Source organism: Lepidochelys kempii, chromosome 7 (assembly GCF_965140285.1).
Source record: "Lepidochelys kempii isolate rLepKem1 chromosome 7, rLepKem1.hap1, whole genome shotgun sequence".
In the NCBI taxonomy this organism is placed as follows: Eukaryota; Metazoa; Chordata; order Testudines; family Cheloniidae; genus Lepidochelys; species Lepidochelys kempii.
The window spans coordinates 32,043,751-32,068,987 of record NC_136386.1 but is presented as its reverse complement, the minus strand read 5'-3'; the positions used below and the strand labels follow the sequence as shown (position 1 = coordinate 32,068,987).

The following is a 25,237-nucleotide window of genomic DNA, read 5'->3' as shown; positions in this document are numbered from 1 at the left end:
GTCGATCGCGGCTCCAACTGGCCGTGGTTCACCGCTCCAGGCCAATGTGGGCTGTGGGAAGCGGTGCGGGCTAAGGGACATGCCGGCCGCCCTTCCCGCAGCCCCCATTGGCCTGGAGCAGTGAACCGTGGCCAGTGGGAGCCACGATTGGCTGAATCTGCGGATGCGGCAGGTAAATAAACCGGTCTGGCGCTCCAGGGGCTTTCCCTGAACAAGCGGTGGACCGGCTTTGAGAACCACTGCTTTAAACCATCCAGCTCTCTTTAAAATCAATAAACAGCATACCTATCTATTTATATGGCCTTACCACTGTAGTATCTGAGTGCATATAGTGGCGAACTCTGAGCTCTTGCAATGGGATTTTCCACTGACTGCATGCTTTGTGAAAATGTTTTTCTTTGTATTCCTTCTACCTGTGGAGCACCTGTTATTAAACGTGAGTGACTCCCATGTATTTGTATTATGAGACACAGCATGGAGGAGGAGTGTGTGTTGTTTGTATTGTAGTACTGTCCAGAGGCCCCATGGGGAATCAGGGCCCCATAGCACTAGGTACTGTATAACCATGTGACAAAAGGACTGCTCGAAAGAATTGACAATAAAAGTATTATTATTTATTGTATTACGCAGCACCTAAAGAGACCTAGTCATGGACCAGGACAGGACCCCATTGTGCTAGGCTCGACAGTAATTGTCTTTGTCCTTCTTTCAAAAGCTGTCTCCAACCAGGATGATTAAGAGACTTTGGATACTTACCATGCACATAATCCTAAATGTTCACTGGGCTGCCATTGTGAAAGAGTGGCCACATACTTAAGGGTTAACAAATGTAGATCAAAGGTGATGGCTTTGCCTAACTGGACTGCATAGCATTGTAAGAACCAATATCCCAGTCACTGGAACTTTAAAAACCAAACTATGTTTTGTTTCAGGAAATGTGTTCCAACCCGCAGTTCATTGTTGACGGAGCCACCCGCACAGACATCTGCCAGGGAGCCCTTGGTAGGGATGCTGCTGGCTTCCATTTGGGGGTCTTGCTTATTATTAGTGCTGCTGTTGAGAGACCGGGAAGGACGGAATCTGGGGGCAGAAGCTGGATTCTTGCTGCTGGAGAAATGTTGCTCCTAAGTGCTTGCTTATTTATGCTTAGTGGTTTCACATGAATGCTGGAACAGGTGCATCTCTGAAGGACTGTTAAACATGACTAGCATCTCCTGCTTCCTTCTTTCATAAAGCCTTTAGAGATTATATGTTTTAATCTGTATGTCCAACTCTCCCACTCCCTGCCCCCCCCTCCAATTCTGCATTTGAGGAAGGATGGCCCAGTGGTTAGGGTGTTAGCCTGTGATTCAAGAGACCTGTCTTCATTTCCATATTCTGTGATGAACTTCTTATGTGACCATAGCCATATTGCTTAGTTTCTGAGTGCCTCAGTTTTCACATCAGTAAAATGGGGATAATGGCACTTCCCTCCATCACAGGGCTGTTGGTAGGATAAATAAGCTAATGATGTACTCGGATACTACAGAAATGGAAGCCTGAAAGTAACCTAAGAATAAGATAAAGGGACAAATATAACATTCAGACATCACTGTTCTAGCAGAGAATCCTTGTCCTGTGTATTCTTATGTTGGGGATTAGATCCATACGAATTAATTAAATAATTAAATTGTATTGTGCAAGTACCTAGGAGTCACAGACCAGGATCCGATTGTGATATGCACTGTATAAACACAGAACAAAACAATGGTCCTTGCCCCCAAAATCTTACAATTTCATCTCCTTTATGCCCCAATCCTACAATGAGATCCTCCTGGGCAGACTCCTGTATGGAGCTCCCAATAACTTCACTGGTGCTCTCAGAGGGATCCATCCACATGGAGCTTGATGCAGGACCTCGGTCTTGGGCAGGGACTTGGCATATCAGTGCACAGAGGGGCTTGAATATTCCATGATTTTCCCCTGCCCCCTCATTATAGGCGGCCTTGAGGCCTGCTGTGCAAATCCCAGTAATTCCTAGCTTCCTTTGCAGCATATTCCTGCAGTTATTAGCTGTTCCCAGCCCTGCGAGACTCCATGCTCCCCGTTCTTCTCTTCCCCCAAGCTCTGGTTTCTCGTGGGCTAGTCCAAACCATCAGATCACCAGGTGTAACTTTAAATAGTACAGTAGATTGGATTTAATGTGACACACAGCATCTTTCTCACTTTTGTGAAATATCACAGCTCCCTGAGCTCAGAGAAAAGGGCGGGTGGGGGGGGGGAATAAGCAGGGGAAACTGTACTTTTTTTTCTTTCTTTTTCTTGCAACTTCCCAATGAAGGGCCACTGCCCCATTTTTACAAAGAAATTGGATCTATTTGGGACTGACACTGACTTCTAACCCTCTGAATTTCCCCTGGAGAAAAGGGAGTTAGTGATATGGTCAAGCTAAATTGCTTTCCAAGTGGTTTTAAGCCTTCTCTGCAATTTGTCCAGCAAAAATGTGTCTGACTCCACAACAATCTCCCTTTTTGCAACTCAAGGCAGGCCACTGTTGGCACATTACATATAATAGAGAAGGAAAAAATGCCACAGAGATATGATTCCCCCCGTGAGGTTTTAAAACAGGCAGAAAGGAAAGACTGGTCCTGCCTTTTGCTGAGATGAAATGGTGATATTCTGTGTCTGGTTTCCTTTACTGTAGTTTCTATTTAGCTTTATCTTTGGGCACAGTATGTGTGCGTGTATGCATGGGCTCTCTCTTCTCTGTAATGTTCTCTAAGTTCCCCAGCTTTAAATTACAAAAAATGGATTAGAGAGAATATTTCTGAGCTAGAGAAACCAGGGCTGGCCTTACCTTGAGGCGAACTGAGGAGGCCGCCTCAGGTGCCAGACTGTGGGGGGCGCCACTAGGACCCAGAGTGTAGAAAATTGTGTCTGCTGCTGGGGCATATGTATTCTCTCTGCTCTGGATGCACAGAGATGGTGGAGTGCTGTGCTGGAGGAAGGAGGGCACAAGAGACATAACTGGCAGGCAGGCAAAAAGGTGAGAGGGAATAACAGAAAGCAGCAGGAGCTGCAGGGAGAGGGTGGGGGAGGAGCCTCTTATGTACCTCTCTAGCACCCCCAGCAGCCTGGCCTGATTAACACCAGCTTCCCAGGGAGCTTCCTGTTTCCTGCTGCTTCCCTGAACCCACTGGAGGAGAACAGGCAGTCAACTGAAGTAGTAGGAGCCAGTTAGGCCCTTAAGATGCTGATATCTTCCCTCACTCAGGCCCCGCTACCAGCCTGCTTATTTGTCCGCTTCAACTGAGTGTTGAGAGTCACTATAGTTGGCACAGAACAGCAGTCATGAGTGAAAGAAGAAAACGCCCCTCTGGGGCAGCATGCAGAAAAAGAAAGCAAGCAAAGGAAGCTTTTCTGTCTAAGCAGAAAGGAGCTAACCCTAAGATACATAGACACAAATGTTCATGGTGAGCCTTCTGGCCCCAGTGAGGATGTGAGTGGTGAGGAGATGCCTGATCTTCCAGTTAGTCAGAGTGCAGGTGATCAGGCAGCTACTGCAGCATCCGTTATCTCCATCTCAAATGGATGTAACCATGCACATTCCTGAAGAAAAGTGTAGATCAGAGAAAAGTGTGGTGGAGGCGCAAGAAACAGCTGCTGCTGAGTTCAGTTCCTTAAGTCTAGATGATCCAGGACTGTGGACCCACTTGAGCAGTAGCCTGAGGGTCTTGCTTGTACTGCTTGGGCCACAGCAAGTTAAAAACTTCATGTTCCTCAAAGACAATGAAAATAGAAGTTTCCATCCAACACATTACTGGCAACAAAGCGGAGGGGCCATGGCTTATGCACTCAAAAACCCAGAATGCTGCATACTGTTTTTGTTGCAAGCTCTTCCAATCTAGTGTTCCAGCCACATTGGGTAAAATGGATTTATTTAGGGTTTGGACCCCATTGGGAGTTGGGCACCTGGGTGTCAAGGACAGGAACATTTCTTAAATTGCTTTCAATTAAGCCTACAGCTGTTAGGGGACATGGTTCAGGCCTGGGTCTGGGTTTGCAACAGGCTAGTGGGTCTGGCTCCAACTAGGCAGGGCACTGAAGTCCTAAGCTGACAGGGCAGGAAAGCAGGAGCAGAAGTAGTCTTGTCACATCAGGTGGCAGTCCCAAGGGGGTTTCTGTGATCCAACCCGTCACACATACTTCTAACACTTCCTGTAACAGTTGCCAGTGGAGAATGCAGCTTCTCCAAACTGAAGTTAATAAAAACACATCTATGCTCCCCAATGACACAGGAGAGGTTGGTCGGCCTTGCAACGCAGTTCAAATCTCTGCAACCAAGAAGGCACGGAAAGCACCACTTTGATTATTCAAACAGATAAAAATGCCAGTGTTTACTATGCAGACAAGAGAAGTTACATTTGCTGTTCAGGCCTTTGAAAGTTAAGTGTTACTTAAAATTTTTGAACAAGGCATTTTAAGTTGTTAGTTCTCCTTTATTGGGGTAGGTAGCAGAGCAGTACCATGAGAGGAGTAGAAGAGGAAAAAGGCAGAATTGAGACCTTTCAAAGTTTTGGCCCAAGCGAGGGGGCATGGAGGCGTCATTTGAGCTCCCCGCCTCAGGTGCCAAAATGTTGTGGGCCGGCTGTGAGAGAAACCTAGGGCTGGAAATGTACAAATCTGCGCTGTTACCTTTGGATGAATTATCCTGACTACTGCAGGTTGGAGGCTAGATCTGGATTAATTTAAACCAGAGGGGATAGTGCTCTGAGACAGATGGAATCATCTATGCACACAAGTTGTACTGCTCAAACTAGATCAATATAGTTAAAGCTGTACAACCCCCTCTTCCTTCTCTCCTGCCCCCAGTGTGGCGAGAGGTTGTACAGCTTTATCCAGTTATACTGGTGTAAAGGTGTTTGGATCAGTATAGTTTATTCCACTTCCATTCAGGAATAGTTATATCAGTATAAGGCACCTTTATGCCAGTATAATTGCATTCACACCAGGTACAGTACTGCTATAACTATATCCGTTTAAAATATATATATGTGTGTATATGTACAAAACCTGTATGTAGATCAAGAGTGAAATTTTCAAAAGTGCCTAAGTGACTTTAGACCCTAAGAGCCCAAGTCTCATTGTCAGTGGGATTTAGGGTTCCAAGTGCCTAAATCCCATTTGAATATGAATTTAGACACCTTTGGAAATTTTACCCCAGGCCTTTTGGGTTATGGGCTACTCCTGTGAGCGGCAAGCCCGTCCGTAGAGTCTAGTCTATAGCCTGTTTGAATCACACCCACTGCATAGCTGTATTTCTGTCAAAGGCAAGATTAGGGCCATCAAAGCAGCGGATGGGAGGGTGGAGGAGTCAGCTATATAATAATAATACAGTGCACTTACATGGCGCCTTCCATCTGAGGATCTCAGTGTGCTTTACGAGCACTAATTAACTTTAGCTCTGAACTTTGGCCATAAGAGGGGTGCCTTAAGATTAACATGAAATGTTCCTAACACAGGCGCAAACCTAGCTCAGTAGAGTTCCCACCCCAGGAGGATGCTGCACTCTTCCCAGGTATTGGACGCTGCCTCTGCTCCCAGACCCATGAGTCACTTTTTAAATTGATACACAGTGCAAAGATGCAAATCAGTTAAACACAAAGAAGCCATGTTCCTCCCACGATGAACATTTTTTAAGTGTGTCTCAAAATGGGAGGAGAGTCTCTGAATTTGGAAGGCTTAACAGCAGCTGCATTGGAGTGATGCAAACTTTGGAGTCATACCAACTGGATCTTTAGTACGCTGCAATGAACTGTGTTAACCAGTAAGTTTGGCAGCAGCAGTCCTGCTGCCTGTGTTTTTTCTAGCCGGGGAGGGATGAGCGCTGCCCTCGATGAGGGAAGCCCCCTGACAGCTGCAGTCCAGCTCCTCCCAGAGTCAGCATGGGGGCATGTGTGTCTGCACTGTGCCCCTCCCTACAGCAGATTGGCCGTTGGAGCAGGAATGGAGTCTAGCTCTGTGCAAATGCCACAAAACTTTAAATATCCCAGGACCACGCGGGGGGGCTGGGCGGGGAGAGAAGTGTGTGGAGAATTAAACCATGCCGTTCCAGTGTCCACTGGGGGTGTGTGGGGGAGGGAAATGGCACTAACAGCACCTGGCTGGTTGCCAGCTGTCACAGCTGTTTCTGAAAGTGAGTCCCAATTCAGTATTCTTTGGACTTAAAAAGCCTCATCGGCTTGTCCACTCCTTCCCACCTGCTGCCCGCCTTCATCCACCTCCTCCTTTGCCACTGCACTGAAGCCGTCTTTCAACTGTCCCTCTGAGATGGCGCAGGAGCAGAGGAGGCAGCAAGTGTGGGCCAGCAGAGACCACGGAAAGAGCTTTGTAAGGAGCGGGCTGGCAAGATGGGCAGCCCCACGTCTGGCTTTTTCTACTTGGTTACTAAGTCGATTTCTGGTCCCCATGAAAGGTGAACAGCAAAGCAGACATGAGAAACAAGTTAAGCCCAAATTGCTATGGTGCCCTTGCCCTTGTCAAGCTGTGGGAACACAGAAATTGCCAAACTGGATTAGACTAGGGGTCCACCTAGCCCAGAGGTGGGCAAACTACGGCCCGCAGGACTGTCCTGCTGGGCCTCTGAGCTCCTGGCCCGGGAGGCTAGCCCCCCAGCGCCTCCTCTGCTGTCCCCCCGCCCCTGCAGCCTCACCTCGCCATGCCGCCGGCGCAGTGCTCTGGGCACCGGGCCTGTGAGCTCCTGGGGCAACGCAACTGCAGAGCCCGGCCTGACCCAGTGCTCTGTGCTGTCCGTGCTCCAGGCAGCGCGGTAAGGGGGCAGGGGTGGGGGGGGTTGGATAGAGGGCAGGGGAGTTTGGGGGGTGGGCAGGGGTGTGGATAGGGGTCGGGGCGGTCAGAGGGCGGGGAACAGGGGGGTTGAATGGGGGTAGGGGTCCCGGGGGGGGCAGTCAGGAAGGAGAGGAGGGGTTGGATGGAGCGGCGGGGGGCAGTCAGGGGCAGGGGTTCTGGGGGCGGACAGGGAGCGGGGGGGGGGCGGATGGAGAAGGGGTCCCGGGGGGGCAGTTAGGAAGGAGAGGAGGGGTTGGATGGGGTGGTGGTGGGCAGTTAGGGGTGGGGAGTCCGGGGGCGGACAGAGGACCGAGAGCAGGGAAGGTGGATGGGGCAGGGATCCCTGGGGGCCGTCAGGGAACGAGGGGGTTGGATGGGGCAGGAGTCCCAGGGGGGCTGTCAGGGGGTGAGAAATGGGGGGGGTCGGATAGGGGGTGGGGGCTGGGCCATGCCTGGCTATTTGGGGAGGCACAGCCTCCCCTAACCAGCCCTGCGTACAATTTCAGAAACCTGATGCAGCCCTCAGGCCAAAAAGTTTGCCCGCCCCTGACCTAGTCCATTCTCTGACAGCAGCCAGCACCAGCTGCTTCAGAGGAAGATGCAAGAAATCCCATAGTGATCAGAGATCCTACCCCTCAGGAAACTGCCTTCCTAACCCTGTTCGAGATTGGCTGATGGCCTGATGCAAGAGGATTGATAAAATCCCATCTTCATTGTTTTTTAAATTACTATTGTAACTTTGGAGAGTCTCATTATCCATATAAATATCCAATCCTTTTTTAAATCCTGCTAAGCTCTTAGACTCATGGATATCTTATGGCAAGGAGTTCCACATGATGTTACATAGGGGTTTGGTTTTTTTTTGGCACAGAAATAAGTTGTAAGTTATCTTTAATATATATTTATTTACACAGTGTGTGAACTTTTCCCAAGCTTCACTTTGACCATGCCTCCTGGCACTGACAGGCTGGGGTCTTGTTCTTTAGCTAAGGCAGTGCTCTAATGGTTAGAGCAAGGAGGAGTGAGATAGGACTCCTGGGTTCTGTTCCTGGCTTGGCTATTGATTTGCAGCTCAACCCTGGGGCAAGTTGTTTCACTGCTCCCTGATGCTATTTTTCCACGAGGACTGACTGCACAGACATACAGGGCTTCATTGATGTTTTCAAAAGCAGTTTGAGATGAAGGGTGCTATGGATGTGCCAAGAGTCACTATTTTTATACCCTTTCCCTACAGTCTCCTCGGCTGTGCGGAGTGGCCTTGAGCTCTGTGGCCTGCCGATGGTACTAGTCATCTGATACTTTGTCTTCCACTGCAGGTCCTGAATAAGTGTAACCAATTATAGTGGCATAGCATAAAGTAAAACCTATCCTGGCTGAGATCCTCATCCCCATTCTGGCCCCTTTATGCTGGATAAAAAGGGCTCTAAAAGCTCCATATCTGGCCAGGGGAGGAACCTGCAAGCCCTGTCATGGGGGATTAGGGCTGTGGGCATTGGGCAGGGGGGCCGTGTTAGGTGTGAGACCGCAGTACATAGTGCTCCATGGATTCTGAGCTGAACTGCGGCCCATAGGGCACCCCCAGGAGGCTGCCATAAGTTAGGCCCTTGGGGCTGTCTCAATTATGCCAGGGGCTGCTCCAGTTTCCAGAGAAGCTTAGGATCACAAGGGTTGTTTAAAGCTCTTCTCTCCTGGGCGGTGAGTTCTGGCCCAGCACAGGATCTCACCTCCCCCAACACCCAAGCAAAAACCCTGTGCAAAGTGCACAGAGAACTGGATAAACTTGCTTGGGGACTGTAACTTATGAGGTACCTGATCAAACTGTGAGGGGGCAGGAGCTCCAGTGGAAGGAAATTTCTCCTCTCATCTACATGGAACTATGAGTTTTAGGCAGCTTGTAAATTTGAGGGCCAAAATGGTTGTTTCCCTTATGCCGTTCACCTTGGATATTCGTATCTCTGCCAAGTAACAGCCATAGTGCAAAAATCCAAGGGGGCTTCCATCACTTTTGGTCTAAAAAACCAAGTGGATATCAGACTTTTGCGGAGTCAGACTAAAGCCCAGAGTATCCCTTTCATCGTCAGCATTGCCATATTTTTGGTGCCACATAAGTGAGAAGAGCAAATCAGCAGCAAAATTTAGAATGAGCAGCCTTGGAAAACAATGGTGAGGATGTGTGAGAACTTGCAGCAGAAGGCTGAGGAGAATGTCTGCGCGGGAGCCCCAGGCTGCTCTGACTCATATGGGGGATTGCACAGCTAGTTCTGGTTAGCTGCAAGAGTTGGTGTGTGGTTTATGCAAATATCTTTCTCCCCAGTGGGTGCCTGAGTTGCCAAATGGCTCCCGTAACGTGCAAGCCTGAAATCTTGCGCTCTACTATGTTTGCGGCCTGCACCTTTTAATTTTTCTCCTGAGAATAAAATGTGACTGCCACATACCATGCAGTTATTTATCCAATGCAGCTAGGCTCTGCTGAAGAAACGGGAGTGTTATTTTCCATCCTTGGTGCAAATGGAACTTTCTTGACTAACTTTTCTTTCTGCCTTCATTCAGGTGACTGCTGGCTCCTAGCTGCAATTGCTTGTCTCACCTTGAATGATACCATCCTCCATCGAGTGGTCCCCCATGGGCAGAGCTTCCAGAATGGATATGCTGGCATCTTCCACTTCCAGGTGTGTTAAGGAAAAGTTAGCACATGTGATTCCATTTTGGTTTGGGACCCACCATTGTCTAAAAGCAAGCACATCATGCACCAGGAGGAGTGTTCCTTAGATACTGCATTCCTGTGAAAATCCTCCTCCTTGTCTCCAGCCTGCCTTGACTCCCGGTATCTGTTCTTTGTCTGTCCCTAACTCCCTATCTCTTGGCCTTTGATGTGAAGCCTCCCATCCTGATAATAAAAGTTACTGATGCATTGCTTTAGGACCATGCTGTGTAATTAACATACTAATTTAGCACGAGGAATGCACCAAGCAGGGATAGGTGGTAGATAAGAAAAGGGTTTGTTTATTGGCTAAGGTTTCCGATGCACAAGGGCAACATGCTTTGCTAAGCGGTATATAACCTTTGCATAATCTGTATTCTGTGTCCCCTCCTGGCTAGCAGGGGGGCACCATGCTCGAGGGTAATAAACTTGGTGTTTTTTGGGAACTCTGCAGTTGTGGACTTTGTTCATGTGCCTCAGCCTAGATTCGAACTGTGTGTGACCTATCAGGTATAATTCGCAGCAGTTTTGTGCGTGACCTATCAGATATAATTCGTAACAAGTGAGATGCTGGGATGTAAGAAATTCTCACCTCATTTGGTGTTGGACCCTGCTGCTCCCTCAGTTTACCTTCTTCCCCAGTAAAACTGCCACAACTGCTTTTGGATTACTCTCCCCTTCTGGGGTCTGGTTTATTTTATACAAAATAACCGTTTAACTCAAAGCTAGAATCTCCCAGCCTTCTTCTCCAAACTCAGCAGTTAAATTCACCCTTCCTGAGCTCCCAGTTCCTTCTTAAAGGCTTTGCTACCTGCCCTGGCAGCAGGTAGCTCCCAGCAGGTTCCTTCCCTGTCCCACTTTGACCCCGTATCCCCTGCAGGTCTCTCTCCCTCTTTATCTTTGCATCAGGGCCCAGATCTCTCTCCAGGCTTACTCTGGGCTTCTTCAGAGAGGTCTCCCCTTCTTTGAAGCAGGAAAAACTCTTATAGGAAGCCCCACCCCCTGAACTACCATTGCATGATTGCTGGCCAACCACTGGGCCAAACCCATCACATATGAGGCAGATAACTAGGTACAGATAGACCTGAGGCCAACTCCCCTTAAAGGGCCAGCCCTCCCTATAACACTTGACTATTGGTATCTTTCCCAAAGATGCCCAAGTGAAAAGTGTGTGTATGCGTGAAAATAATGTATAGACCAAAAAAAGGTTCCTATCAGGCTGTGTGATACCCATTTTGTATCATGTTCATTGGCACCTTTTAAAAGTTATAACCTTAAAAACCATTGGATCACATGTAGGACAAGCTTCCCCCAGGGTTTTGCAGGCAGGGGTAGAACATTAAACCTTGGTGGAAAGGTGTTGGCCTAATTTTGTTAAGAGGCTTTGGAGAGAGAGAAATCAGTAGCAACTTGTTACCTGCTAGACACAGAGGTCTCTGGCAGCCTGAAGAGCTCAGTTACTGATGAGAAATGCATGTCTTGAAGCTGGTAGGAAGCAAGAAATCATGTCATCATCAGTAAGCAAAGACCTTAGAACAACTTGTATAGGGCACTTGTATTAGGACTTTGTCTATACGTTTTTTGTACCACTTTTTCTGTATCAGTTTTAAACTGATATAGCTGAAGCGTACAAGTCCTGGGGTATGTCTACACTCTGAAATTAGGTCAAATTTATAGAAGTCAGTTTTTTAGAAATCGTTTTTAAATAGTCAATTAGGTGTGTCCCCACACAAAATGCTCTAAGTGCATTAAGTGCATTAACTCGGCGGAGCGCTTCCACAGTACCGAGGCTAGCGTCGACTTCCGGAGTGTTGCACTGTGGGTAGTTATCCCACAGTTCCCGCAGTCTCCGCCGCCCATTGGAATTCTGGGTTGAGATCCCAGTACCTGATGGGGCAAAAAACATTGTCGTGGGTGGTTCTGGGTACATGTCATCAGGCCCTCCCTCCATGAAAGCAACGGCAGACAATCGTTTCGCTCCTTTTTTCCTGCGTTACCTGTGCAGACACCATACCACGGCAAGCATGGAGCCCGCTCAGCTCACTGTCACCCTATATCTCCTGGGTGCTGGCAGACGTGGTATTGCATTGCTACACAGCAGCAGCAACCCATTGCCTTGTGGCAGCAGACGGTGCAACAGGCCTGATAACCATCATCATCGTGTCCGAGGTACTCCTGGTCGCCTCGGTAAGGTCGGTCAGGAGCGCCTGGGCAGACATGGGCGCGGGGACTAAATTAGGAGTGACTCAACCAGGTCATTCTCTTTAGTCCTGCCGGCAGTCCTATTGTACCATCTTCTGCCTAGCAGCCAGGAGATGTGGATGGCTAGCAGTCCTACAGCACCGTCTGCTGCCAGCCAAAGATGTAAAAGATAGATGGAGTGGATCAAAACAAGAAATACACCAGATTTGTTTTGTATTCATTTGCTCCCCACTCCCTCCCTCCGTGAAATCAACGGCCAGCAGTCGTTTCGGTGAGGTCTGTCAGGGGCACCTTGAAAACTTGAATGGAGATTCAGTCCTGCCTGAAATACCGGGGGGAGGGATAGCTCAGTGGGTTGAGCATTGGGTTGAGCGTTGGCCTGCTAAACCCAGGGTTTTGAGTTCAATCCTTGAGGGGGCCATTCTGTGTGACAGTTGTTTTTGTTTCTCCTTGACGTAAAGCCACCCCCTTTGTTGATTCTAATTCTCTGTAAGCCAACCCTGTAAGCCATGTCGTCACTCGCCCCTCCCTCCGTCAGAGCAACAGCAGACAATCGTTCTGCGCCTTTTTTCTATGCAGACGCCATACCATGGCAAGCATGGAGCCCGCTCAGATCACTTTGGCAATTAGGAGCACATTAAACACCTTGCGCATTATCCAGCAGTATATGCAGCACCAGAACCTGGCAAAGTGAAACCGGGCGAGTAGGCGACGTCAGCGCGGTGACGAGAGTGATGAGGACATGGACACAGACTTCTCACAAAGCACAGGCTCTGGCAATGCAGACATCATGGTGCTAATGGGGCAGGTTCATGCAGTGGAACGCCAATTCTGGGCCCGGGAAACAAGCACAGACCAGTGGGACTGCAGGGTGTTGCAGGTCTGGGATGATTCCCAGTGGCTGCGAAACTTTTGCATGCATAAGAGCACTTTCATGGAACTTTGTGACTTGCTTTCCCCTGCCCTGAAGCGCAAGAATACCAAGATGATAACAGCTCTCACAGTTGAGAAGCGAGTGGCAATAGCCCTGTGGAAGCCTGCAACGCCAGACAGCTACCGGTCAGTCGGGAATCAATTTGGAGTGGGCAAATCTACTGTGGGGGCTGCTGTGATGCAAGTAGCCAACGCAATCAAAGATCTGCTGATATCAAGGGTAGTGACCCTGGGAAATGTGCAGGTCATAGTGGATGGCTTTGCTGCAATGGGATTCCCTAACTGTGGTGGGGCCGTAGACGGAACCTATATCCCTATCTTGGCACCGGAGCACCAAGCCGGCGAGTACATAAACCGCAAGGGGTACTTTCAATAGTGCTGCAAGCACGGGTGGATCACAAGGGACGTTTCACCAACATCAACATGGGATGGCCAGGAAAGGTACATGACGCTCGCATCTTCAGGAACTCTGGTCTGTTTCAAAAGCTGCAGGAAGGGACTTTATTCCCAGACCAGAAAATAACTGTTGGGGATGTTGAAATGCCTATATGTATCCTTGGGGACCCAGCCTACCCCTTAATGCCATGGCTCGTGAAGCCGTACACAGGCAGCCTGGACAGTAGTCAGGAGCTGTTCAACTACAGGCTGAGCAAGTGCAGAATGGTGGTAGAATGTGCATTTGGACGTTTAAAAGCGCGCTGGCGCAGTTTTCTGACTCGGTTAGACCTCAGCGAAACCAATATTCCCACTGTTATTACTGCTTGCTGTGCGCTCCACAATATCTGTGAGAGTAAGGGGGAGACGTTTATGGCTGGGTGGGAGGTTGAGGCAAATCGCCTGGCTGCTGGTTACGCGCAGTCAGACACCTGGGTGGTTAGAAGAGCACAGGACGGCGTGGTGCGCATCAGGGAAGCTTTGAAAACCAGTTTCAGGAATGGCCAGGCTACGGTGTGAAAGTTCTGTTTGTTTCTCCTTGATGGACCACCCCCTCTTGGTTCACTCTACTTCCCTGTAAGCTAACCACCCCGCCTCCTCCCTTCGATCACCACTTGCAGAGGCAATAAAGTCATTGTTGCTTCACATTCATGCATTCTTTATTAATTCATCACACAAATAGGGGGATAACTGCCAAGGTAGCCCGGGAGGGGTGGTGGAGGAAGGAAGCACCGGGTGGGATGGTGGAGGAGGGAAGGACAAGGCCATACAGCACCTTAAAAGTTTAAAACTTTAAAACTTATTGAATGCCAGCCTTCTGTTGCTTGGGCAATCCTCTGGGGTGGAGTGGCTGGGTGGCCGGAGGTCCCCCCACCGCGTTCTTGGGCATCTGGATGAGGAGGCTATGGAACTTGGGGAGGAGGGCAGTTGGTTACACAGGGGCTGTAGCGGCAGTCTGTGCTCCTGCTGCCTTTCCTGCAGATCAACCATATGCTGGAGCATATTAGTTTGATCCTCCAGCAGCCTCAGCATTGAATCCTGCCTCCTCTCATCACGCTGCCGCCACCTTTCAGCTTCAGCCCTCTCTTCAGCCCGCCACTTACTCTCTTCAGCCTGTCACCTCTCCTCCCGGTCATTTTGTGCTTTCTTGCACTCTGACATTGTTTGCCTCCACGCATTCGTCTGTGCTCTGTCAGTGTGGGAGGACAGCATGAGCTCAGAGAACATTTCATCGCGAGTGCGTTTTTTTCGCCTTCTAATCTTCACTAGCCTCTGGGAAGGAGAAGATCCTGTGATCCTTGAAACACATGCAGCTGGTGGAGAAAAAAAAAGGGACAGTGGTATTTAAAAAGACACATTTTATAGAACAATGGGTACACTCTTTCACCGTAAACCTTGCTGTTAACATTACATTCGTAGTACATGTGCTTTTGTTACAAGGTCGCATTTTGCCTCCCCTCACCGCGTGGTGAGCCCCTCACCCTTCCCCCCTCCCCGTGGCTAACAGCGGGGAACATTTCTGTTCAGCCACAGGCAAACAGCCCAGCAGAAACGGGCACCTCTGAATGTCCCCTTAAGAAAAGCACCCTATTTCAACCAAGTGACCATGAATGATATACTCTCCTGAGGATAACACAGAGAGATAAAGAACAGATATTCTTTGAACGCCAGCAAACATACACTGCAATGCTTTGTTCTACAATGATTCCCGGCTACGTGCTACTGGCCTGGAGTGGTAAAGTGTCCTACCATGGTGGACGGAATAAGGCTGCCCTCCCCAGAAACCTTTTGCAAAGGCTTTGGGAGTACATCCAGGAGAGCCGCGAATGTCAGGGCAAATTAATCATTAAACACGCTTGTTTTTAAACCATGTATACTATTTAAAAAGGTACACTCACCAGAGGTCCCTTCTCTGCCTGGCGGGTCCAGGAGGCAGCCTTGGGTGAGTTCGGGGGGTACTGGCTCCAGGTCCAGGGTGAGAAACAGTTCCTGGCTGTCGGGAGAACCGGTTTCTTCACTTGCTTGCTGTGAGCTATCTACAACCTCATCATCATCATCAATCTTCCTCGTCCCAAAACCTGCTTCCGTGTTGCCTTCATCTTCATTGAAGGAGTCAAACAACACGGTTGGGGTAGTGGTGGCTGAACCCCCTAAAATGGCATGCAGCTCATCATAGAAGCAGCATGTTTGGGGCTCTGACCCGGAGCGGCTGTTTGCCTCTCTGGTTTTCTGGTAGGCTTGCCTCAGCTCCTTAAGTTTCATGCGGCACTGCTTCGGGTCCCTGTTATGGCCTCTGTCCTTTATGCCCTTGGAGATTTTGACAAATGTTTTGGCATTTCGAAAACTGGAACGGAGTTCTGATAGCACGGATTCCTCTCTCCATACAGTGATCAGATCCCGTACCTCCCGTTCGGTCCATGCTGGAGCTCTTTTGCGATTCTGGGACTCCATCATGGTCACCTCTGCTGATGAGCTCTGCGCTCACCTGCAGCTTGCCATGCTGGCCAAACAGGAAATGAAATTCAAAAGTCGCGGGCCTTTTCCTGTCTACCTGGCCAGTGCACCTGAGTTGAGAGTGCTGTCCAGAGCAGTCACAATGGAGCACTCTGGGATAGCTCCTGGAGGCCAGTACCGTCTAATTGTGTCCACAGTACCCCAAATTCGACCCGGCTAGGCCGATTTCAGCGCTAATCCCCTTGTCGGGGGTGGAGTAAGGAATAGATTTTAAGAGCCCTTTAAGTCAAAAAAAAGGGCTTCGTCGTGTGGACGGGTGCAGGGTTAAATCGATTTAATGCTGCTAAATTCGACCTCAGCTCCTAGTGTAGACCAGGGCCTGGTGTGGATATGGTTATACAGGTATAAATCTGCATATACTGGTATCGTTACTCTCTCTCCCTCTTGCCTGTTAGATTGTTGGCTCTTTAAGAAGAGACTTTTGTTTTGCCTTTGTTCAGCACTGAGCACATTTTCAGTTCTAAACAAACTGTACCTTGTTGGTGCAATGCCAGTGGCTGTTGGGACAATGGTTCTAGTGGTTACCTTTGTGCTGCAGCTCCAGCTCTCCATCCTCAGCAGGAATTCAAAGTTAACACTAATGTCATTTATTTATTTTTGCTTTACCTGCACTGTTATTTATTTTGGGCGTAGTGCTCTACATGTGTATTTAGCAGGAAGAAAATTGCGCTGATCTCTATCTAAACCAAGAAATATTTGTTTGGCTAGTAAACCAGTAGGTTTAATCACCACTGAGCAATGCCCGTGGGGTAAAGCCCAAGGCCAAGTGAATTTCATTGCAGTTGCAAAGCTGATTCGTTATTCATCACGGTTACACCCATCCTGTGCAGGGAGTGCCAGGCTGGGAAAGGAGGGAAGATGCTGTGGGGTTGGAGGCAAGCCTGACACTAGGCGCAAAAGGGACCAAATAAAGAGAAATTACAAACATTATCTGCATTTAGGTTTGGCCCATGTAGGCAGAAGCACAGTCTGAACACAGAACCACAAGTGGCAGTGGAAATTACTGGATAGGGCACTGGACTGGGCCTTTGAGACTTGGATTTTGTTCTTGGCTCTGCCTCTGACTTGCCATGTGACCTTGGGCAAGTCACTTCCTCTATGTCTTTGTGTCTGTACAACATCTAGCACAATGCGTCCCCGATCTCAGTTGAAGCCAGTAGCTGCTATTGTAGTAATACAGGACTGGGAGCCAGGAATGCTTGGTACTAATACCAGTTCTGACAACAATCTCAGTGCGAGATTTAAAGAGCTCAATCAGTTTAGTTGATCAAAAAGAATATGAAGAAGTGACTTGATCACAATGTGTAAGTCTCTTCCTGGGGAAGAATACTGGGTACTAAAAGGGGCTTTAATCGAGCAGAGGAAGGCATAACAAGAACCAGTGTCTTGTTAGAAGAAGAACAAGAAACTAAAACCAGACCAATTCCAGTTAGAAATAAGGCACGTATTTTTAACAGTAAGGATGATTAACCATTGGAACAAACATGCCAGGAAAATGGCAGATTCTCCATCTTTTGCAGTCTTCAGATCAAGCTGGAATGCCTTTCTGGAAGAGCTGCTTCAGTCAGACATAAGTCACTGGGCTCAATACAGGGGTGAAGGGGAAATACTCCGGCCTATCTTCTACAGGAGGTCAAACTAGATAATCTAATGGTTCCTTCTGGCCTTAAAATCCATTAATTTAAATTCCCTAATGATTAATTACCTAATTATGTAAAGCACTTTTCAGATATAAAATGCTGTATGTGTTGCTCTTGTTCTTTACCAGATCATCTAACCAGGATACTTTATAAAATAAATTTCCTATATTTAATGTAGGTAGAAATTTGGCATGACAATTTTGTGTTGTTGCCTTGGCAAATATCAGCTGCATCATGACTTGACAGTTATGTATTTTGTGGCATTTCTACTTGGAAAACTGGAATTTAAAACTTTTTATAAGTATTTTAATATAAACGTTATAGAATTGTTGGTCTTTAATTGGAGGGTTAGCACCTTCTCTGCACCTTCATATTACCTAAGTGTCCAATGACTTCATTGGAGGCTGGAATTTAATATACCATGTGTTAGGCACCTTAGAAACCCCTAAAATTGACCGACTAATTTCAGGATCATGATATTTCTGGGGCACTTGAATAAAATAAAAAGCTTGGAATCTTGATCTGTGGTCTTTCTGCATGTCAGAGGAACTGCAAATGTACTGATGCCTTTCTAGGTACCTCTTAGATGTTCTTACCATTGGGGAATGAAACCAGGCTGATTATAAAGAATTTGTACTTGTTCTCTGGGCAGCCTTGAACTGAACGATCACATTTTGGTCCTAACAGTTAAACTGATCTGGACAGAGGCCAGTTTCTGTGGGCTGAGTTGCTGCAATGACTAAGCAGTGTAGAAACCCTGAAGAGTGAAGTAGTTATTCTGAATTCTCATGAAAACAAACTGAAAATTCAGTTTTTGACAGTTGAAACATTTGAAGGGAATAGGTGCTTCCCACAGAGGGAGCCCAATAGTTCTGGTGAGAGCAATGCTTACTTGTATAGTGTATGTTCTTCCCTCCCCAACTCTGCCAGTGCACCTCAGTCCTGATCTGCAGCAGTCTGTTCCATCCCAGCCAGTCAGCAAGCAGCTCTGCCAACGTCCTTGTATTCTGAAATGCAGCTATCTACCCTTTAAATACCATTTCTGACTCTCTTCTGAGCACAGACTAGGGTGTGTTTTCTCATCTGGACAATATGTTGACAAGGGGCTGAGTTAAAACCACCAAACTCATTTAAACTTCCCCAGTCTCCACTGGTGAAAGATGAGTGCATTAACACACAGGGTCACCCATTCCCTTCCCCTACCCCAAGCCTATTCTGTATTAGCCCACAGCTACAGAACCTGGCTCTTTAGCACAAATGCTAGAGACGCATGCTTTTAGCTGTGGTGGTCCCCAGTTCAATCTCCAGTTGTTGGCCAAGATGAGGTCTTCATAACAGGACTGTGAGAGGAAGGATGGTCAGGTAGTTAGGGCATTAACACAGGATCTAGGAGACCTCAGTTCAAGACCCTGTTCTGCCCTAGATTTTGTGTGACCTTGGGTGAGCCACTTAATTTCTCTGTGCCTCAGTTCTCCCTCTATAAAATAAGGAGAATAGTTCTTGCCTACCTCAAGGGCTGAGGATAAATATATTGAGTGTGATGTGCACAGATACTACAGCAATGGGGGCCATCTAACCACCAAAAAAAAAAAAAAAAGAGCCTGACTCTTCATCTTGTTCCTTACTCTGGTGCAGAATGATACTAAATAAGCTGTAAAATGCTGCTAAATAAGAGTAGGAATATTTGGCACAAGTGTTAGTGACTGCACAATGTGCAAGGCATGTGGGTCTGATTCTCTACTGTTTTTAAAATTGTACCTCCCTTGTGCATTGTGACTGAACCACACCCAGCTCTGTTACTGATCACATGTCCAAACTAGCTGGATATCTACAGAACCTTATTTTCCAGTCCCACGAGCTGTGCATTTAAAACTTCATGGATGGCAGAGGATGACATTGCAGTGTTTTGATTCAACCAGTACCCGGCGGCTGTGAGCAGATGTCACACTCTATCAAATCAGATAATGGAAGATCTCGCTATCATAGCAGGCTGCATTCAAAGTTTGCTACAGTTCTAGCAGCAGAAACAAGGAGGAGATTTTTTTTTTCCTAGGAAGCATGTATATCAAATATTGTTAAATCCCTCTACTCCACTAAGGAGCTGCATTCCCACTGACTTTCAATAGGACTTAGTCTAAGGCCTGGTCTGCACTTGGGGGGATCGATCTAAGTTACGCAACTTCACCTATGTGAATAACGTAGCTGAAGTTGAGGTACTTAGATCTACTTACCGTGGTGTCTTCACTGCGGTAAGTTGACGGCTGATGCTCTCCCATCTGCTTCACCTGCGCCTCTTGCCCTGGTGGAGTACCGGAGTCGATGGGAGAGCATTTGGCGGTTGATTTGTCTAGACGTGATAAACTGACCCTCGCTGGATCGATTGCTGCCCGTTGATCCAGCGGGAAATGTAGACAAGCCATAAGTCACTTAAGAGTGACTCTGAAAAGGACTTAGGGGTCACAGGATAACATGAGTTCCCAGTGTGATACTGTAGCTAAGATGATGAACACAGTCCTTCAATGTATAAGAAGGAGACTACAAAGTGGGAGTAGGGAGATGGTATTGTCACAATTCAGGGCAACTGCATATGTATTCCCCCTCTGTGATCCAGCAAGAGCACCCACTTTAGGCTTATAGCTCCCTATCCATTGGCTCTGTTGGGTGAAGACACGTCTCTCTCTCCCTTCTGACCAGGTTATTTCCACGCTGCATAGTCCCTTGACCATCCTGTGATATCCCCATCAAAAGACAGGCTGCCTAAGCAGGCTTCTTTTGCCTTCTCTTCAGCGATGGTCAACAGTGTAGTTACTACAGTTAAGCTACCACACCGCTCCTCCTAAGCAAGCACATTTTATTCTTAAGGTAAAAGCAATACAGAGAAAACATATTAAAAACAATAAAAGAACTTATATACCTGCTGATAAGCTTACCAGAGATCATCCCAACTGTAACAGCGACTCTAGATGGAACAGTCCTTCAGCCTCCACTCGGGTGTTTTCCTGGGATTTCAAGTTCATCACACCCTTTGCTCTGAACAAGAACTCCCAAGAGACTCACTTATTTATCCAGTTTGGGTTTTTGAAAAGACTAATTGGTAATCAGCCAAATAATGGGTCTCTGCTCAAAATGCAGCTTAAAAAAGTCTGATTCGAGAGGGGTCATTTGCATTCCCTTCACCCCCATGTATTTCCTAGGAAATCCACTGCACACACATTGTCCCAAAAAGTCCTTTGAAATTCTTATCTCCCAGAAATTGCATTAATCCTGCCTTCCTCCTATAGAAGTTGTGCACTATGGTGGAATTGCATAGAAACATTTACATTTTCAGTACAATGGACTCCAAAGGTATTAAAACTTAATTCCTTAAAGTTTAGTTTAGTTCAGTAAGGTTTAATTTAATTCTATAAGGTTTGTCCATGATATTGTATATGTCTTGTGTCACATGTGTTACTTCTGGATATAGCATCAGTGAGACCATTACTGGATACCATGTCCTGTTCTTGTGTCCATACTTCAAAAAGGAGGTTGGAAAAATTGGAAAGGGTTCAGAAAAAAGCTACAAGAATGATTCAAAGTCTGGAAAACATGCTTTATATTAAGACTAAAGGAGTTAAAAATATTTTGTTTAAGAGATGGTTTAGATGTGACTATACTATGATCTACATACAAGTATCAGTCTACATGGAAGAGATTTCTAATAGTAGACAGTTCTTTTATCTAGGAGAAAAAAGCATAATGAGATCCAATGTTTGGAAGTTGATTCTACATCCATTCAGAGAACTGCCATCAAGTTGAGTGTAATGCCTCATGAGCTCAGCCAATTAATTAAAATTTCATTTCTGGTTCACATTCACAGGGCATTTGGGCAATAATTCATCAAGATACTTAAGAACACGGCTAACTTTGAGTATGTGAGTAGTCCTGCTGAAGTCAGGTAAATTAGACACATGCTTAAAGTTAGGCAGTTGCAAAAGTACTTTGCTGAACTGAGGCTTCAGACAACTACATGACCTTTTTGCCCATTACCTGTAAGGACTGAATGGAATCTTAGTGCCCCATCACTTGACTTGCAAAGTTTTGGGGTTTAATTACTGCACAGTTGTTTGGGCATGAGCAGTAACAAATAGCCTGGGCACTTTGCCAGACCTCTGCAAAGAACATGAGACCTTCTCATTTTCATAGCCTTTGCATCCTACAGCACCAGTGTGAGTAGCGCAGGGTACAGCAAAATTGGCAATGCAAACATTTTTATCAGTTGATTAGTGTCCGTGCTTACACAGGGCTATTATACAAATTAATTCTTCTCTCAAAATGGGTTTGTCTACACTAGAATTGAAACCGTGTTTTACAAGAACTTCTAAACACACACTAAACAACCTAGCTCACCAGACACTGCCCACACAATTCTTTCCCTGGGGAGATGAGCTAGAGAATGAACCACATGTACCACATATTAACTATGTTGCTTAATGCGTTTTTGGAAGGTGTTTGGATAATATGGTGATCAGGGTGACCTTAGAACCTATAGCTGTTTTCACCATCAGTTTGCATACATCTGTCTCTCCTCTGTGCAGATCTGGCAGTTTGGGGAGTGGGTGGACGTTGTAGTGGACGATCTTCTCCCGACGAAGGATGGGAAGCTGGCTTTTGTACACTCGGCACAAGGCAATGAGTTCTGGAGTGCCCTACTCGAGAAGGCTTATGCCAAGTAAGTGTCAGCATCTGGGCTTGCCCATCTCTGCTTTGGAAATGGCCATGATGTACTAAGCACTTGGCTGGTGGATATTTCCTAACTAATGTGGCCCAGAGTGTGTGACAGCAATAGGAAAATTCTAACTATCTGCCTTCTTCGTTCTCACTCAGGGTGAATGGCTGCTATGAAGCTCTGTCTGGAGGAAGCACCTCGGAGGGCTTTGAAGACTTCACTGGAGGGGTCACCGAATGGTACGAGCTTCGGAAACCCCCCAGTGACCTTTACCAAATTATTCTGAAAGCTCTGGAAAGGGGATCTCTGCTTGGCTGCTCCATTGACGTGAGTTCTTGTTTTGTAGGGTATCCTGCACTTTTTTCTTATTGGTGGTGGTGATGATGGGTGAGTGGGTCTTGGACCATTTTAATAGGCTGGGGATTTGAGGCTGCTCATTCCCAAAACAAGGCAGTGGCTCAATGATCCCTTTGCTCCTGGGCATCTAGCCGGGCATGTTGGGTTCTTTTGTCAACCATTCAGTGCACAAACACAGGCGCGCACGCACACACACGCAAACTCCTCTTGGTGTCTGCTGGACTCTTCAACCGTCTACTCAGCCAGGCAAGCCACATCACTTTTAAGGGCTTTTCTTCACTGCAGTGTTAGTTTGAGGTATAGCTCAATTTTTGCCACAACCCGGTTCCCATCCATATACATTTCTATGTCGAGTTGAAAGTAGTGCTTTACGCTTGGTCTAATTTGCTTGTCGGGGTGTATAGGTTGAAGCTTGAGTGTTGCTGTCACTCAAACTAGCAATGCAGTAGGGATACAGCAGCTTGAGTTATAATAAACCAGATGCCAATCCAATATCACTTTGCTAATCCAGTCCCTCTTTGTAGTTCAAGTGTTGTTTTGCAGCATGGTTGCTCTCACTCGAGCTAGATTAGCTCAACTTGAGTGTACTCACCCAAGCTAACTGCTGCAGTGAAAATAAACCTTCAGGCTCACATTGTGGCCCCCATCCTAGGCAGGCTCTCAAGCCCAAATTCATTAACAAAAACAGAGCTTTGTTCCAAAATGGCTGTTAAGCTTTGGAAACAAATGGAGCACTCATCATGGCTGCTGAGTTATGTGCATCTCCTATCAATATTTACAGCAAATCCCCAAGTCCCACATTAGAAGAAATGTTTTAGAATAGCAACAAAGCCTTCTGGTGTCCAGTGATTCACTGACCATCAGGAGGTTAAAGTCACTTAACCTTTCGCTTCATGTACTGCTTGCAGTGTGCACATACACACCCTGCCATACATTGCAAAGCCTGTCTTTTCTCAAGGCTGAGATTCATGCATTGAGGGTTGGGACCATGGCTCCTCCCATCTCCATTTTGTTTTTTTGAAAATTGTTGTATTCAGTTTTGTTTAGTGTTTAGCTTGTATGGCAAAGATGCCTAGAGCCCTGGGTAGGCTTGCTTTTACATTCTGTACCAATCCAAATAAATGTGTGAAGTGGTGATGGTTGCATATATACTGTAGGAAACTGCACTTAATCTAGATGTGCTTCAGAAAGTAACTCCACTGGAATTCCCTCGGGTGACTTACTGGAGCTCACGAATGTGTGCACCAGTCTCAGGTTCGCTACCGGCTCTTCTAACAGCAAGGTTCACTTCTTCCTTAGCTCAGATACACATACAAAGTGCACAGAGTTCTTAATCATTGGCTGTTAGTTTGCTGTTTCCATACCAACTGTACATGATGGGCAGCCAGAGGTCCTTTTCCCAGTGGAGTTATTGCCTGTATACCATGGGCCTGTTCGGTAACATGGCAGTCTCTGCTATCTGTGATAGTAACATGATGACACTGGGTTCTACGTATTTGATGACAACAGGATGAGCTCCAGCACTATTGCTGAAATAACCTATTTTGTTAATCTAGAATTCTCAATTCAGACAAAAGGCTGAGATGAAGCTTTTTTTTCTTGACCGGTGCTGTGTATGGGAATTAAATAGCAGGAAACACCTTCTACATGAGAGGAAAGTGATCAGGAACAGTCAGCATGGATTCACCAAGGGACGGTCATGCCTGACTAATCTAATCGCTTTCTATGATGAGATTACTGGTTCTGTGGATGAAGGGAAAGCAGTGGATGTATTGTTTCTTGACTTTAGCAAAGCTTTTGACACGGTCTCACACAGTATTCTTGTCAGCAAGTTAAAGAAGTACGGGCTGGATGAATGCACTATAAGGTGGGCAGAAAGTTGGCTAGATTGTCGGGCTCAACGGGTAGTGATCAATGGCTCCATGTCTAGCTGGCAGCCGGTGTCAAGTGGAGTGCCCCAGGGGTCGGTCCTGGGGCCGGTTTTGCTTAATATCTTCATAAATGATCTGGAGGATGGTGTGGATTGCACTCTCAGCAAATTTGTGGATGATGCTAAACTGGGAGGAGTGGTTGATACGCTGGAGGGCAGGGATAGGATACAGAGGGACCTAGACAAATTGGAGGATTGGGCCAAAAGAAATCTGATGAGGTTCAGTAAGGACAAGTGCAGGGTCCTGCACTTAGGATGGAAGAACCCAATGCACAGCTACAGACTAGGGACTGGATGGCTCGGCAGCAGTTCTGCGGAAAAGGACCTAGGGGTGACAGTGGACGAGAAGCTGGATATGAGTCAGCAGTGTGCCCTTGTTGCCAAGAAGGCCAATGGCGTTTTGGGATGTATAAGTAGAGACATAGCGAGCAGATCAAGGGACGTGATCGTTCCCCTCTATTCGACATTGGTGAGGCCTCATCTGGAGTACTGTGTCCAGTTTTGGGCCCCGCACTACAAGAAGGATGTGGATAAATTGGAGAGAGTCCAGCAAAGGGCAACAAAAATGATTGGGGTCTGGAACACATGACTTATGAGGAGAGGCTGAGGGAACTGGGATTGTTTAGTCTGCAGAAGAGAAGAATGAGAGGGGATTTGATAGCTGCTTTCAACTACCTGAGAGGTGGTTCCAGAGAGGATGGTTCTAGACTATTCTCAGTGGTAGAAGAGGACAGGACAAGGAGTAATGGTCGCAAGTTGCAGTGGGGGAGGTTTAGGTTGGATATTAGGAAAAACTTCTTCACTAGGAGGGTGGTGAAACGCTGGAATGCATTACGTAGGGAGGTGGTAGAATCTCCTTCCTTAGAAGTTTTTAAGGTCAGGCTTGACAAAGCCCTGGCTGGGATGATTTAATTGGGGATTGGTCCTGCTTTGAGCAGGGGGTTGGACTAGATGACCTCCTGAGGTCCCTTCCAACCCTGATATTCTATGAT

General features: G+C 47.1%; 1 protein-coding gene across 1 annotated transcript in view; it reads left to right on the top strand.

Moving 5' to 3' along the window:
* CAPN1 (calpain 1) overlaps positions 1–25,237 on the top strand; it is a 54,276-nt gene that overhangs the window by 11,032 nt on the left and 18,007 nt on the right. Inside the window, exons 4-7 of the mRNA XM_073351855.2 lie at positions 933–1,002; positions 9,379–9,497; positions 21,828–21,961; positions 22,117–22,285. Of these exons, the coding sequence (XP_073207956.1) occupies positions 933–1,002; positions 9,379–9,497; positions 21,828–21,961; positions 22,117–22,285 (492 nt within the window). The remainder of the gene's footprint in view (positions 1–932; positions 1,003–9,378; positions 9,498–21,827; positions 21,962–22,116; positions 22,286–25,237) is intronic.